This window comes from Hetaerina americana, unplaced genomic scaffold, assembly GCF_022747635.1.
Source record: "Hetaerina americana unplaced genomic scaffold, ioHetAmer1.1.p SCAF_45, whole genome shotgun sequence".
Lineage (NCBI taxonomy): Eukaryota > Metazoa > Arthropoda > Insecta > Odonata > Calopterygidae > Hetaerina > Hetaerina americana.
The window spans coordinates 3,671,275-3,688,831 of NW_027287041.1; the positions used below are offsets into that span (position 1 = coordinate 3,671,275).

The following is a 17,557-nucleotide window of genomic DNA, read 5'->3' on the forward strand; positions in this document are numbered from 1 at the left end:
AAATCATTCAAAGGCATTCGAATAGATTTCTGTGCATGTATTCAAAAGATTAAGCCAAGATGAAGTGAAAGTTCATCAATATTAGAAAGAAATTTGCACTTTTCCACAGGTTTATTTTTAATGTAGCCTGCGTTTCCGTTCATCGAACCATCATCAGGTAAAAGACCAGATTTAACATGTGATACATTATATTTATTGCCGTTTGAGGAAGAGGGGGTAGAGAAATGAGTGAGGAGTAAGAAAGGCTTGGATAAAGAGGGGAAATAAGGAAAAGAAAGGACACAAATTACCTGCTCCCTTCCTCTCAAATAATGAACACAATGGTATGGTTTTAGGCATCACTTTGATTCATATGGGAAAGGAGGATCCTTTGTTCTTCCGCATAGTATAATTTGTTATTCCCGACCTAGGTTTCGACCTACCGAGATAATGACTTTGCAGGTAGAGGCCTGGGTCGAGTGTTGGATTGTATGTTGAGGAACGGTGTGTTTTCTTTTCCGAAATGACCCTCTTTGTCCCCGCCTACCTCTCTCTATTTCACCCCCTCCACTTCCTCAAATGAGTATAAATATGATGTATCATATCTTGTACCTCATGATGGTTCGATAAACTGAAACGCGGTGGACGTTACAATAAATCTGTGGAAAAGTGCAAATTTTTATCACACAAGTAAGCACATATATCGAATTTAAAAACGACGGGACCACGTCAACGTTCGAAGAATTATTTTTGACGTGTAATGAGAAAGGAAGGGAATGGAAAAACGGCATGGTAGAACTTATAACATTTTTACGTTAATCTATGGCGACGACAGCTAATCCATGCATACATTCCATAGTATTCCGTATTTTTCCATCCATAACGTGCGCGTTACATGTACAAAAATATTCATACGATCGATAAAAATTACGATGATGCGCGTTATGTAGTGAAATTTGAAGAAAGCCAAAGATACACAGACCAATGTACACAATAATTTAAAGAGTCTCGCGATAATAAATAAGTCTGGAAGCTTGCCTTTCTAATTGCATTCCATTTTATACACATCTGCTACTGTTACAGTTATTTCATCTCATAAAATCCATGAGAAAAAGGGCGCGCGGTATCTAAACAAATTCATGATATCCACTAAGTTCTAGATGCGCGTTATGCATTGGGTGCGCGTTATCGATGGGAAAATACGTAAATTCTTCAATCGTAAGCAATGCAATTATGAATCTTTTGATCCGAATCTTCGGAACTATTGAACAGGTCATTGACGAATTGATTGTTTTCTTTCCTAATGTCATATAAATATTAAACGATGATTGTAACACTCCATCAGCTCATTTACTCCCCAGAAAAAAACTAATTGCGATATTTATTGACCTAATTACTTGATTTAATGTAATCAATCCGATGAAATGTGCTCAAATTTTGTTAAAGTTGTGTGACCCACATTAAGATCGTCTCTTTCCATATCAATCCATTGAATAAAAACAGACCTTCTCAAAAGAAAAAAACAGATGAAGATCGAAATGCAAGTGCCCCACTGTAAATTGGGTTATTATAGGTGTCAGAAACATTAATACTACTTCAAGTTGAGACTATTGCCGTGATACTTTAAACGTTAGGTTTTCCAGTAAATCATTCGGATTACGTTAAAACCTTCAGAATGTGCGATAAAGCCGAATTTGAAGTCTGTAGATTCTGTTTAGACAGTCGCGGACTGTTGATGAATGTTTTCGGCGAGAATAGTAAATTACAATTCATGCTGGAAAAGACTATAGAGGATTTAATAGATGTTAAAGTAAGTTTAATTTGTCTGTGTTACGTGTTTTAGAAATTATGTTTGTATGAAATCTTCGGTTAAATGACTGGGTAGTTGGTTTATATATTACGTACATTGCTGTCAAAATATACATTGATAAATGAGTAGAAGGAGTTTGGTGTATTTTGTTGTTAATATGTGTTCATGAAATATACTATTAGGTTGTGGAGGATGCACATTATCCCTGGTTGGTGTGTTCTAACTGCATGGAGAAGCTTACGGAATTCCGGCTTTTTAAGCGTCGATGTTCCGAGTGTTTGTCTGTATTCTATGATCGTATCCAGAAGGGCTGCAATTCTGCAACGAAAGACGGGATAACCCACCGAGAGGAGGTCAGTTGTATTTATTAAATTGAACTATGTCGGCGGCGATGATATCTTTGGGCAAAAGGAATAGCTTGTTGCATTTTCTTTGATTAATTTGTAGCTAACATTCTTTCGCCATTACGATAATTATGATCGGTGGCAGTTATTTTAAAGTATGGCGAAATAACTAACACCTTCAGAAGGGAAATATGAAATCATTTTAGTTTAAATTCTTTGATAATTTATCGCGAGAGAAAATTTGGTTTATTTTAAAAAGTTTTGAAAATGCAGTCCCTTAATAGAGTGAACGACAAAAATCATTTATCACACTGTGCAATAAACTTCGAATGAATAATTCAACCAACTTTTTTCCCCTCTTACATCTTGACAGAGATTTTTCCAAATTTCACCACTTCTCTTTAGGCTTTTCATATTCTCACACTACATCATTAAAGTGGTTCTTTTTATCTAAATTTTATTTAGGCCAGTTTATTATTGAACTCTTCATCCTTACTTTACATAATCCTGTGTTTACAAGTGAATCATGCTGTTCCTAAATGTTTGCCTAACCATTATTAATGATCTAACTGATACCCTCTGAGTAATCGGGCATTTTCTCTGCAAACCTACTTCTTTTGTGGTGTTTAAACCAAGATTTGGTGATGAATAACCCCTCTCCCTCTCCTGTACAATTTAACTGCTTTCTCTCCACGGTCATTCCTTGTACCTAAGCCTTAGTGCCCCACCTCATCACCATCTCTTCATTTGCCTCTGATCACTTTCGAATTCCTAATCACTATCAAATGTTTCCCTGCAGTAACACATGCCCTATTATGTCATATAACTGATGGTACATCCTATTGATTGTACATCCTACTGGATAGGATTGATGGTACATCCTACCTTATGATAGCTCAGTAGCAATTGGGCCAGTGCAATCATCAATTTTGTCAGCTCTGTATGTACTCATACCGATAATATTCTATCAGTGGATAGGGCTATATTAAATATACTGTTATTGAAATTTTCATTCTATAATGGCCACCCTGATATTTAGTGTCATGAGAATTTAGGGTTTAGTGGCTCAGTATTTTGTAGTGCCAGGGACCATCTAAAACTTATCCTCATATTAACATTTTGTAATGAATTATTTAAGATATTTATTGGTTAAACAAAATGTTATCCATGCAGAATGTTTCTTTCCAATCTGAATTGGATTTACAGGAACTATAAATAGCAGATGGAGATGTGATAGTCAGGGACAGAGATTAGACTACCAAGTGGGAGACCTGGTTTTGATTCCTTTTGCATACCTATAGGTCACCCTCTTACATTCACCTAAGTTTTCTGATCCTTCAAAGGATCCTAGATGTCACCCTGGGAAACCATAGGTGGCATATGGAAAGAATTTGACCTCCTAATTATTAATACCCTTTTAAAGGGTGTATTTTATGTAATACCATGTGGGGAATAGCATTGGGTAAACACAGTTATTTACTACTGAACCAAAGTTCCTGTTGATTGCTGTGTCTATGGTTTATTAGGAGAGTAATATCCTGAGCTATGACAACAAGGATGTGGAGATGCCAGAATACAATGTGGTTGATGGGCCATCATGCAAAGTATGGGCGTTGAGTGGTACCGGGGGATTTGTTGATCATTCAGTTCTAACAGGAACAGTTGAGGCGGTTGACAGAGCTACAATGAGAACTCTGATAAATTCAATGGCCGCTAATTATTACAATAAAGTAAAGATATAGGTGATTTAAACAATTATGCATTGCAGTCATAACAAATGCTATTTTCTGAAGTTTTTCAAAATAGTGTCTCAGAGTGATTAGTTTTATTGATGCTACCATAGTTTTCATTTTGCTCTAAAGTTTTATTGCCCTGATGTTCTTATTTATAAATGTTTATCATCTGCCATTATTAAATTGTAAGGTATATATGCTTTGCATTAGTTTCCTAGAGAGATCAAGAAAGAGGTTGATGACAACCCAATCACCAGTGACTCTGTTGACATTAGCAATGTGGATGTCCAGGATGACATGGTCTTTGTCAGAGAGGAGATTGACACTGCCAGTGGATGCTCTGTGGCTCATGAAAAGGATGTAGATTTGCCAATGGTCGCATCAATACAAGAAGATGACAGTCATTGGTCTGGCAGTGATGTAGGTGGGAATTTGGTGAGTGTGCATTTTCATGTCCTGTCCAAATTTAACCATCTATGCTTTGAAACTAGTGTCATTCAAAGTAAAACTTTGCTGTTTGAGTTGAAACACTTAGATTGAGTTTTGCACTTTGTAGTTGTTATCCATCCATTCCTCTTAATCTCACGTGACTGTTAGGGACAGTAGATCTTATTCCTCTGTTTGCAGTAGTGATTAGAAGATTTCAATTGCTTCCATCAATCATTATAATTGGTATGTAGACCTGAAAAATGAACAAGTCTGTCGGTTCTCTTTATTTCTATTGATAATATCCTATCAATAGGCAGGTCAACGAGGGCGTTCAATAAGTACTAGTGTTAGAAATGAAGAAACCATTTTTTTAAAAACATTTTTTTTATTTTTCATCATAATCCCCTTTTCAATAGTTTCAGCCTCAACTTTGTGGAAGTTCATTTTAATAAATGAAAAAGAAACACTGTTCCAATCCACCTCTTTATTACAGGTACGACTAGTTTCGACGCTACGGCGTCATCCTCAGGTAAAAAGTTTAAAGTCACAATCATTGTATATATACCCTCTTTTAGAAAGGGTGGGGGAGTTGTGGGAAGAGGGGGTGGGGAGGGGAGTATGGGGGTAGGTACGAAAGAATGTGGGAGAGGGTAGGAAATACCAGGAAAAGCGTTCCCCCCCACTCACTCACGCCGTAGCGTCGAAACTAGTCGTACCTGTAATAAAGTGGTGGATTGGAACATTGTTTCTTTTTCATTTATTAATAATCCCCTTTTAGTAAAATACATTTCTCCCAACGTTCCAGCCAATATTTTTAACCCCGCCAAAAATAGGATTTGTCAAACATTCCAAAATATGCCTGTCCTGGCGATAACTTCCTTGTTTGAACTAAATTTTTTCCCGTGAGCCATTTCTTAATGTTAGGGAGTAAGAAAAGTCTCAGGGAGCCAGATCGGGGGAATACGGGGGAGTGCAGCAGCAATTCGTAATGTAGTTCATGCAGTTTGGTAGCGACAACTCTGGATCAGCTTTTTATTTACCGTGAGCAATCGCGGCACCCATTAAACCAACAATTTTTTCATTGCCAACTTATCATGTCAAATATTAATTGCCATTCTGGTGAAAACACCCACGGCCTCTGCTATGTTGCTCACTTTTGTTCGTTAATCAGCGAGAATCATGGCATGGACATTATGAATGATTTCCTCGGTAATCACATCTGCTGGGTGTCCTGGTCGCTCCTCTTCAAAAACAGATGTTCACCCATGTTTAAATTCATTGAACCAATATCTAACTGTGGTCATAGATGGCGCAAAGTGTCCCCATCCAACAGCATCCAACTTTGCTTTCATCTCCTCTCATTTCTTCCCATCCAAAAACACAAAAAGCAAATTGCCGAATAATACTGCTCTTTTTCCATCTTAACGAAAATCACAAAAAATATCTCACTCAAATGGCTGACAAATACAAACTAACCTTCAAATCGGTCTGAAATTTGTTTCACCATTGGTTGATGGATGGCAGCACACGATGATAAAATTTACCTTCTGAACTTTCCCGTTATTTTGCAATTTTTGTGCATGGGTCTAGTGCTCAGTCATCACTTTTTTTTGTCTTTATGCTCTTAACCCATAAGGATAAGGTTGTCTGATCCATGACAGGATACCAGATGTCAATCTAGGATCCCATGGCTAGCACATTACTATTGGATGAACTATCATGAATTACCAAACTGACATTCCTGTTAATTACTGTTTACGGTTAATAAGGTGAAGAGTCATTTCCTGAGCCATGACAAAGGTTTAGAGAGGCCAGGAATGGATATGGCAGTTCAATAAATACCCTTGTTTGACGACAAAGGGGCATTCCTGAGGGAAGTTTATGTTATCATCGTGTGCTGCCATCTATCAAATGACAATGAAACAAATTTTGGACTGATTTAAAGGTTAGTTTGGATTAGGCAGCCATTTGAGTGAGACATGTTTCATGATTTTTGCTAAAATAGAAAAAGAGAAGTATCGTTCAGTAATTTGCTTTTTGTGTTTTTGGATGAGAAGAAATGCAAGGAGATAAAAGGAAAGTTAGATGCTGTTTATAGGGACATTTTGCCATCTATTACCACAGTTAGATATTGTTTCAATGAATTTAAAAGTGGGCAAACATCTGTTTATGATGAGGAGCGACCAAGACACCTGGCAGACATGGTTATTAAGGAAATCATTCAAAAAGTCCCTGCCATGATTCTCACTGGTCTATGAACAAAAGTGCGAAAGGGAGCAGAGGCCATGGGTGTGTCGATCAGAATGGCAATTAATATTTTACATGATAAGTTGGCGATGAAAAAATTGTCTCAACCAATGGGTGCTGCGATTGCTCAGAGTAGACAAAAAGCTGATCTGGATTTGTCACTGCCAAACTGCATGAACTACGTTATGAATTGCTGCCGCACCCCCCGTATTCTCCCAATCTGGCTGCCTGTGACTTGTGAACTGCATGAACTACATTATGAATTGCTCCCGCACCCTCCGTATTCCCCCGATCTGGCTCCCTGCGACTTTTTCTTATTCCCTAACATGAAGAAATGGCTCATGAAAAAAAATATTTAGCTCAAATGATGAAGTTATTGCCAAGACAGGGACATATTTAGAGTACGACCAATTCAATTTTTTTGTAATGAATTTGAAAAAATGGTGGGAATGTTGGGAGAAGTCTATCTTTCTAAATGGGGACTATGTTGAAAAATAAAAAAAATATTTTGGAAAAAATGGTTTCTTCATTTGTAACATGGGTACTTATTAAACTGCCCTCTACATCAGCCAAAGTGTGGGTTTTGAGTAGTGCCATGGATTCTTTTGATAATTTGCTGCGAACAGCAAGAACAGAGATGGTTAAAAGTTATACAATGGGTAGTATGATGAATTGGATGGCTGCTAATAACTATAATAAAGTAAACATCCGGGTGAAAGAATTGAGCTATTATGCATAGCAGTCTTAAAAAGTGCTGTATCGAAATGTTTCTATTATTATGTCGTAAAGTAATAAGGTTTTTTACTGCTGGTAGTTTTTGTTTAGCTTAAAAGATATAATTTCCCTCAAGTTTTCTTTTGAAATGTTTTTCATTTGCCATTATTAAATTGTAATTTGTGAATTTTTTGAATTAGTTTCCCAGTGAGTTGAAGAAAGAGATTCATGAGGATGAAAATGATAGTGATGCTATTGACAGTGGTACTGTTGATGTCCAAGATGACATGATCATTTTCAAAGAGGAAATTAATACTGCAAATCAATGCTCTGGTGCTCTGGAAAAGGATATTGACTCATCAATAGAAGAAGGTAACAGTCATTGGTCTGGCAATGATGAAGCAAGGAATTTGGTGAGTGTTCATTTTCATGACTATAATATAATTTAACTTACAGGGTCGAACCCAAAAGTAGTAGGACTAATTTTTTTACAAGAATTTTATTGACATTATACTTACATGGACTTAATAATCTTTTAAGTATGCTCCTTGAGCTGCTACACACTTAGTATAATGTTGCTTCCAATCCCCATATGCCTGCTGGAAATTTTCTTTGGGGATGCCTTTGATGACCCTCGTCGAAGCCTCTTGAACGGCCTTTATCGAGTCAAAACATCATCCCTAGAGCTGTCTCTTCATCTAGGAAAGAAGAAGTCAGATTGTGCCAGATCGGGAGAATAGGGTGGGTGCGGCAATGTGGTAACACCATATTTGGCCAGGAGCTGTCTGACGATGACGTGCCATGGCAGAAATTTCGGCACCATCTTGGCGCACACCTTGTGCATGGCCAAATCCTGTGAAATAATGCATTGGACATTGGATGCAGACAGACCCAACTGGTCTGCAATTTCTTCACTGGTTAAGCGTGGGTCTGTGTTCAGCAGTGTCCTCACTCTGTCCACATTCGTGTCAGTTCTTGCCGTCCGGAGCGATGGTTGTCTTCAATGAGCTCCCTACCTTCTTTAAACAACTTGTTCCACTCAAATACTGTGGAATGGCTTAAGGCAGTGTCCCCATAAGCCTGCTTGATCATATCGAGGGTCTCAGTTGCCATCTTCCTGAGTTTTGCGCAAAACTTCACGGAATAACAATGCTCTAATTTCAGATTCATTTTGTTTTTCGATGCAGACAAAAAATTTGCTTCACTAAAAACGGTGTCCTCACTCAATGACAGCCAGCAGGCAGCTGAGGTTAATGTTGGTCTTTCGCTAAGAGCCCCCTCCACCTTACCCTGCCAGGCAGACCCCCCTTCCACCGCTCTGTTTGTGCCAGAAAAAATCAATCCTACCATTTTTTGGGTGAGACCCTGTAGAACTTTCATTCCAGTGTCATTCAAAGGGAGAATACTTGCAAGCCATTGGCTGACTGATGAGCAAAAGATTGGTCATCAGCAAGCCTAACTGATTTTACGAATATCCTGCCCACTTTCATTCCTACCTCCAGTTCTTCCCATAATGCCTCTTTAATTATTTTCTCTACATACAGGTTGAACAGCAATTATGATAATGGTCAACCCTGCCTTACATTTCTTCCTAACACTACCCATCTGGACTCCCCATTCTCAACTTGCACCTATACAGTCTGAGACATGTACAGGTTGATAAGATTAGCCTACTTTCCATGCAATCTATTCCTACTCATTAGTTTTTCTCAATTCACTCTATTAAATGCTCTTTGAAATCTACAAAACAGGCAAATACCTCCTTGTGTATTCTGTATTCCTCTGGATTAATAATCTCTTTCTGCAATGGCATCATATGTACCTCTTTCCATTATGAACCCAAACTGGTCATCCCCTAAGTAATCATTTGCCCCACTCTCTATCCTTTTGTTTATGATCCTTAGAAAAACTGTAGGATATGAAACTTATTGTCCTGAAGTCCTCACATGATGTAGCTTTAACTTGTTTGGAATAGGAACTTAAAATGATCTCACAAAGTCTTTCTTCCAGATTCCTTCCTCATAAATACTACATATCAGCTCATATAGCCTCTTCCTCCCACATTTTCCTAAACATTTCAGTAGTTCTGCAGGAATGTTATCCTCTACCTTATCCACCACGGCCTTATTTAGTTTCATCTCCCTTAATGACCTTCTTATCTCATCGTCAAGTATGCCTGGACCTAAGCTGTCTTCCTCTACGTCATATTCTTTTTGCATGTCTCATTTTGTTGGTCTAAGTTCTTTATTATAAAGTTCTTCTATGTACTCCTTCCATCTCTCTTGTATCTTTCCTGCGTCAACTATTACCTTACCTGCCTTATCTCTAACTGTTAGCATAGGTCTTCCATTCCTACTTCCTAATAATGATTTAACTTTGCTGTACAGTGCACCAATTTCACTCTTCCACTTTCGATATCTTCAAGCTGCATTTTCTACCATCCCTCTTTTTTGTTTCTGTGTTTTTGTCTGTTTCCACTAGTGCTGAAATTTATACATTATAATTCAAATTGGTTAGACTTATGGTTAGGTTAAATGTATGTTTAGGCACACATACATATATATGCATATATATAAATGCAAATGCATATGGATAAGTAGGAATTGGTAAGGATATGATCAAATTTCAGAAAATAGTGACATCACTTTGATTGCAGGTTGCATCATATTTTCTTCAGAATCGGAGTCTGTAGTTAAGTAACCTATGTAAGCATACTGACCCTTTCTACATGTGCATTCTTGGATAATTTCCCACACACTGCATTTTGTGACTTAATTCCTTCGTTTCAATAAATGCATCTTTTGTTTGGGCTATTCTTTACTTGAAGTAGGATTGCACTTGCTCTGTTTTCACTCCTCAAATTGTGATATCTGCATTTAGCTTCTCCCCTCAGCAAACATTTTGGGATGTTCTTCTTGTTCAAACTCATATTGTATTCCCAAAGTACTTGGTCATTAGGATTCAGGTTTGCTTTCAAGTTTTCTTACATCTCTTGCTACCATTATGATGCTTTCTGCAAACTGCAGCATGTTCACTTCTTCGCCATTTATTTGCTTAAATATGGATCAAATAATATGCAGCTTAAATTTTACTCTGACATCTTGGTTTATTTATTTGTTATAATTACCTAGATATCATAATGCCATGCACTTATAGCAGTTGAAGTTGAAAGCTTTGACTAATAGGGTGATTAATTAAATTAATAGAGTGATTTGAAGATAGGAAATTAAATTTATTTGCTGGATGTTTTGTATTAATATGCTCTTACAAGATGATGCTTATCTTTCTTCTTGCAGGACCATTTTAAAAATAGACAATTATACTTCTTGTCTAATGAGGAAGTGCACAATAAGGAAAAGTTTGATGTTGTATCTCCACAAGAAGACTCAAGAGAAGTCTTGCAGGTACAAGGTAAGGGCAACAAATCATCAAAAATATTAAATTTTTCTGATGTATGTATAAATGTTTATGTATTTACGGATGATATATGTATGAATATATATGTATGAATATATATATATATATATATATATATATATATATATATATATATATATATATATATATTCATACATACTATACATTCATTCATACATAGTATATGTGGGTCACGGTAGGCCAGTAGGTAGAGCATTAGACTGCTGACCAGAGGGTCCTGGGTTTGATTCCCAGGCAAGATACTCTGGGCACCTGTGGCTTCACTCATGCTATGTGATTTTTCAGGTACCAGATCTTCCTGGGAAACCATAACTGTCAAAGTGTATTAACCCTCTTAGTGCGGCGGGGATTTCAGGGGTACTAGTGAGAAGTGCGAAGTGTAATTTAAGAAAATGTATCACTTTAGGAAAAAAAAACATTATGAAGTTATTTGTTTAGCTATCCATATGCAGTTTTTTTATTTTAAAATATAATATTGTAGTAAATAATGATGTAATACATTTACATCATCTGAATAATAAATGTAATTATTACAGTATCATAAATTTGAATAATATTTCTTTAGCAATAATATTTCGATTTTTAGACACAAAACTAATATTTTTTTAAAAACATTTTTCAATTAAACTACGATATTTAAATATTAGAAAGAATCAGAAAGGCATGTAGAAAATATTATAAATAAATAAAGAAAAACCAGTGAGTTACAAATTTTTTTGTCAGCCTCTGCATAGTTAGATTTTGTTGAAAAGGCTGATCTCACTGAGTCAAATTAGGACTTTTCCCCTTTCCTTGAGACTGCGGCAATGTGCTTACAATCTAAAGGCAGAAAAAAACTAAGTTCAAACTCACAGAGAACTGCTGACAATATAATCCATTACACAGGGCGCAATTGATTAGATACGATGGACGGCAAGAGAAACCAAAATGATTACAAAGCAGTGCTCTCATTTCCATCGTCTCAACAAAGTCTGAATAAGCAGGTATATATCAACACCACGACACCACAACACATTCAAGAGATTACAGATGAAAACAGATTAGTAGCCTTTCAGTGGCTTTTCATAGTGAAAAGACTACTCAGAAAAAAAAATGAGCAAACAATTAGGCAGAGCTTCCCGACATGTACAAAACTGAACAAAAAACTATGGTAAGAATTATACTTTTTTAAAAGCATTTAAAATTGCTAATAAAAAATTTAAAAAATAGTTACGTAATTCTATGGAATTCAACCTATCGATAGCACAAAAACCATAAATTATTAAAGAAAAAACCATAAGTTACAGCAATTTAAACAAAAGCCTATGCAAGAGCCGATATATCGGCCCGCCGCACTTTTCGCCAGGGATACGAAAGCCGATATATCGGCCCGCCGCACTAAGAGGGTTAAGGAACTGGCCCCCCCTCAATACCCTGCTAATGTGTGAATTTTCACATGCTGTATAAGGCTCAGTACAGGGTGAACTCTACCATCACCTACTAAACCAACCTTTGGGCTGATTACTGTGTTTATGGTTTATATATATGTATATATATATATATATATATATATATATATATATATATATATATATATATATATATATATAAACACACATATGTACATATTAATATACACACATACTCATTTGTATATACAGAACCTGAAAATCACAAAGCTCTACATTGCAGGTCTAACCAAATTTATGATCATACTTTTTCAGATAATGATGGCACATGGAAAGAAGTTTGCCTGAGAGAATATGGCACAGGGCAGGAAGGTAGTCTTGGACAAGTCAGTGCAGGCAATTTCATGCAAAAGTGTCGGATTTGCCACAAGGTATTTACACAATGTGACTGTGTTGATGCTGACGGTATACATTTGCACCTTCAGAAAGAAAAGCAATTTGGATGTAATGTTTGCTCTGATGCATTCAAATGCAAAAGTGATCTCCATGAGCATGTGGAATTGGTCCATGCCCTGGGAAAAGAGTATCAATGCCAACAGTGCTCCATACACTTCGAGAATATGAGTGAACTCCGAATCCACTTGTCATCGCACACTCCGGAGAGGTCATTTAAATGTGAAGTTTGCTGGAGAGCATTTAAGGAAAAGACGAAATTAAGTAGGCACATGCTGACACACACTGGTGAGAAGCCGCATGAATGTAAGATATGTCTTAAAGCTTTCTCCCAAGTAGGTAATCTGAAGAAACACATATTGACACATACTGGAGAAAAGCAGTTCAAGTGTGAGATCTGCTCCAGGGCATTCATACAGAATGGAGCGCTAAAGGTACACATGCTGACACACACTGGTGAAAAGTCTTACCAATGTGAAATCTGTTTCAAAGCTTTCTCACAGAAACGTGATCTAAAGATGCACATACGGACGCACACTGGTGAAAAACAGTACAAGTGTAAGGTGTGCTCCAAAGCTTTTGTGCTAAGTGGAGGCCTGAGGCGACACATGCTGACACACACTGGTGAGAAATCTTTCAAGTGTGAAATTTGTCCTAAATCGTTCTATCAAAATTGTGATCTCAGGAAGCACTTGTGGACGCACACTGGCGAAAGGAAGTACAAGTGCCAAGTGTGTTTAAAATCATTTGTACAAAATGGAGCTCTGACAACACACATGTTGATTCACACTGGTGAGAAATCTTACAAATGTGAAATGTGCCCAAAGGCATTCATTCGTAAACATCATCTGGAGAGACATTATCTGACACATTCTGGCGAAAGGTCTTAAAAGTGCAAATTAGACACAAGGAACTACATGCACAGGTAATAATCAACTGCATTGCTACCATTGCATATTCACATCAATCTACCAAAGAGTCCTGAGGTGACATATCATTGAAATGCATTGGAATGACAAGGATTGATTAAAACAGTAGTAAACTCTTCTCAACCAATACACTCACTCTGCCTAAGGGCTATAATATATTACTTGTTAAAGTTTTATGAAAAAATGTTATATTTCATAGTATATATTCTTATGTTAATACAACTTTTTTTATTAAAAAAGGATGCATATTCATTGTTTGAATGATTAGCTGTACCATGATAGTATTAATCACAGCAAAAGCTATTTCTTATTATAAGTATTATAATTTGACAATTTTTCTATGCTAATATTCTCGGTACTTCATATGTATATCATAGCATTTGCTGTCAAATGATTACTCGTGTGGTATCTCTTTATCAATATCCTTTACATTAATCAACTGTGAGGCTCCCATAGTCTGGTTAAGCTTCGCTGCAAATTTGTGTATGTTGTCAATTTAACAATGAAAACTGCCCATACACATGTAAAATATACAAATACATTTCTCTTGGCAATATATACTCGAATATTATTATCATAATTCCTCTTCTCAAGAAGCCTTAATTAGTTTCCTGTATCACTATTACAAAATAAAATAATTAGTGAAAAATAATATTTATTTTCAATTCATTAAATGAAGAACACAATTAGTATTTCCACTGTTCTTTATGTTGGTGCCACCATTTTAAATACTTAGGCGCCATCAATTTCTGGAGCAAAAGAGCACCAATGGTTGTGTGAATCTTCTCTGACAACAATAATGTTATCTCAGATATCCACAGCAGTACTGTCAACAGCATCACTGGTGATTGGGTTTTCATCTAACTCTTTCTTGATCTCACCTGGAAACTAATCCAAAGCATAAACACCCGACAGTTTAATAATGACTGATGATAAAAATTTCAAAATAAGAGTATTAAAACAAAAAATCTTTTTTGCCAAACTTTTTTATGCCATTCTAGCAATAGAAAATTTTTGGAAATCAGTAATTGTACAATAGAGATAACTCCTATAGCTGACAGTAATTACATTGCCTGAATGTACCATTAATAAAGGGAATAAATATTATTAAATGATGGTTCACCATTTCAGTATAGGTTTCTCAATGGGAAACGGACAAAGAAAGCTATTGCATTTCTTATAATGCCCAAGAAAAATAACCTCACACTTTTAAGATACTATAATTATACTCATAATTGTGAACAAGTATTATTATTGACTAAAGAAGGACTTGTTGAATCACAGAGAAGGGCCTCATCAATCAAATCTTTGTTTAAGGATATTCACCTATAGTAATAGCCTTAAAAGGCACATGGAATTGCAAGATAGATATGACTGGATTCTAACTGACAACTATATGACCACCAATGCACATTAAGTTCCTTCTGGGACAAACAGTGCCTATGCAGAATACCAATGTACTTCACTAAAATGCAGAGGATAGATTGAAACCAAAAGTCAAGTATGTTCCTAGGAATTGTAGCTAATTTTTAAATGTTAAAATTATATTTATTTATTTTCCTTATTCTGTCATTTCTAATGACAATGTATCTATAAATCATGTACTAATGGCTGTTCTGTGATAATATTAAATGCACCAAGGAACTGTAATACATGTATTTTTATAGAATAAATATTGATTAAACATATCGTGGATTAAAATGCATTTCTATTGCTTTCCTTCGATTTATCCTCATTATCCTAACTCCCCTCACCATTTTGCACACCCTTGTTTGTTTTCCTTTATGTCCACTTCACCTCCTCCATCCTTCCCTACACTCACTTTTCTAAAGACTCCAATCTAAGCGTATCATACACTGAGCAGCACAGGTGATAAATTGATACATTCCATGCCAAATCCTTCTTCCTAACACTGCCCATTCTGACTCTCCATTCCCCACTTGCATCAGATAACAGTGAGACATGTACAGGTTGTGGTTTAGCTTCCTGTCTCCCTAATCTATTCATTGTTTCTGCATTATACTCATTAGTTCTTCAAAATATACACCATCTGAAGCCTTTTCAAAATCTACCAAGCATGCCCAATGTAGTGATTGTAGTCTCACCATTGAATTGAATGTGCAGCAATTAGTGCTCTCAATGCCGCAATGCCTTTCCCCCTCCCGAACTGAAATTGAATCATCTATTAAATATTAATCATTTGCTATTTATTCATTCTTTGCTCATCTATTAGTGCCCTCATTGCTGCAATGCCTTTAACCTTCCTGAATCAAAACTGTTGTTCATCCCTTAATTGATATTCCTTTGACCTTTCATTCCATCCTCTGGATGATCTTGATTGTCATGGTAGTTGCATGCCTACTGAAACTTCCTATATTTCTGTATTCCTTACTAATTGAAGACTTTAACTTTCTTGCAATAGTATACCTCACGCAATCCTCAAAAGTTTTCACCTTGTGATATTAAAATGAGTCACACATGAACACACTCCAAATAGTCTTATAAGCAGGCATTTTTAAGGCAATCTGGTTATGAAGATGAGATTGGTAGGCAAGGTAATAGGCATTATTTTCAGAAATGCATGAAGAATCATCTACATTGATTGCATAAAGGATGAATCACATATGGAAAGAATAATAGCATTAAATGCACTGGTTGAGGGAAGAAATCAAGATAAAATACTTGTTTGGTAAAGAAAATATCTCTTGGAAATGAAAAATAGTAACTTTGTGATTTCACTGAAACATTTTTAATATGAGATGACCTGGGTTTCTACATTCAATGCAGTCTTCAGGTGAAAATTCTGGTAGACATCCATCTCTAAATATTACACTCCAGTAGGGGTGGGAAGGTGAGAAGTTTGGAGGGTGGGTGAGGGAGGGAAGTGAGCAATAATAGTTGGAGGGAAGGATAGACAACATGAGGCATCCTATAAGGATCATTTCTGCTATAGGAGGAAAGTGGGTGAATTTTAATTGTTCATAGACAAATACAAAAATCTTTTACTCATCTCTGATGTCTCAAGGTGAGGAAGTAGAGTGGTTCTTACCCTCATCAGTGCAGGTATTGAGAAATGGTAGGTTTAGGAGGGGGGATTGGGAGGTGTACAAAGTTATTAACAATATTTTCTTTGGAGTGTAGACTATAAAACCATGTTGTCTTGGCAAACTTTATATTATTAAACACTTTTTAGTGGAATCACCAAGTTACTATTTTATATCCAATATGAATCGATTCCATAATGTTATGCCAGAAACCATCAATTATTACAAACTTTCTCTTTCTTCAAGCAAATAAACTAGTGAAACAACTGCACAGTTTTGATGGCTAAAATTATAGAATTAAAATTTGATTAATTTGTCTAAGATCCACGTATTCATCACATCATGCCCACCATGACTTAGCCAATTTACAATCTTTATAAAACAGAGACGAAAGATACATGTCAAACTAAGTCATCGCACCACAGATGACTACTCTGAGAGGACCTTCCAAAGTCGTTCTTCATGTATGGCTTACAAAAGAGTGAAGAAATGCAAGGAAATCACATCGGGCTAAGGGCAGATTGCATAGAATAATGAAGAAAGTAAATCCCCAATCCATCTTTATCTAACAACTTATTGAACATCCCATGTTCTGAATTTAGGTTTAATACTGTAAACATTTATAGAAGTGTGCTTTCCAGGCAGGACCATGTGGCCTACACACTTACATTCCCTTCAAAGTCCTCTTTCTTATATATGTGATTGAATGGTTTAATTACACGATGATTACATGATGCAGGTCACTAATAGTTTTGTTTTTAATTTTGTTTGAAAGCTACTATATATCGCTGGTAATCTTCAGAGTAACGATACCAAAATAACTGCTCTCTAGAAGACTCAATGTTTCTCCTATATTCCTACTTTTATATAAGTGCTTTCGACTGCTTGAATGGTTTATCTACTTTACTTTTACGAAAGCAAAATATTTCATAAAATAACATTCTTTTCATAAGTTCAACTTTGTGATGGGGATCTAAGATGCATAAATTACATTTAACTATGTATGTTCATTGGCAGATAAAGGTAAATACGTATACTAGTGAATAATT

General features: G+C 36.2%; 2 protein-coding genes across 2 annotated transcripts; both read left to right on the forward strand.

Moving 5' to 3' along the window:
- The first annotated feature begins 1,580 nt into the window (after positions 1–1,580).
- LOC139693214 (uncharacterized) lies at positions 1,581–5,946 on the forward strand. Its single transcript, XM_071591317.1, has 4 exons — positions 1,581–1,789; positions 1,972–2,142; positions 4,077–4,301; positions 5,932–5,946. Exons 1-4 carry the CDS (start codon positions 1,655–1,657, stop codon positions 5,944–5,946), a joined length of 546 nt encoding a protein of 181 aa, XP_071447418.1. The 5' UTR covers positions 1,581–1,654.
- A 5,014-nt stretch (positions 5,947–10,960) lies between these two features.
- LOC139693215 (zinc finger protein 98-like) lies at positions 10,961–13,591 on the forward strand. Its single transcript, XM_071591319.1, has 2 exons — positions 10,961–10,979; positions 12,398–13,591. The coding sequence occupies exons 1-2, from the start codon at positions 10,961–10,963 to the stop codon at positions 13,423–13,425; spliced, it is 1,047 nt and encodes a 348-aa protein (XP_071447420.1). The 3' UTR covers positions 13,426–13,591.
- The last annotated feature ends 3,966 nt before the right edge of the window (positions 13,592–17,557 follow it).

What these genes read in the sequence shown, in the direction of transcription:
- LOC139693214 (XM_071591317.1), top strand. Translation starts at nt 1,655, where the DNA reads ATGTGCGATAAAGCCGAATTTGAAGTCTGTAGATTCTGTTTAGACAGT. An exon ending in AGGATTTAATAGATGTTAAA is followed by an intron (nt 1,790 to 1,971) that starts GTAAGTTTAATT and finishes ATATACTATTAG; the next exon opens with GTTGTGGAGGATGCACATTA. An exon ending in GGATAACCCACCGAGAGGAG is followed by an intron (nt 2,143 to 4,076) that starts GTCAGTTGTATT and finishes GCTTTGCATTAG; the next exon opens with TTTCCTAGAGAGATCAAGAA.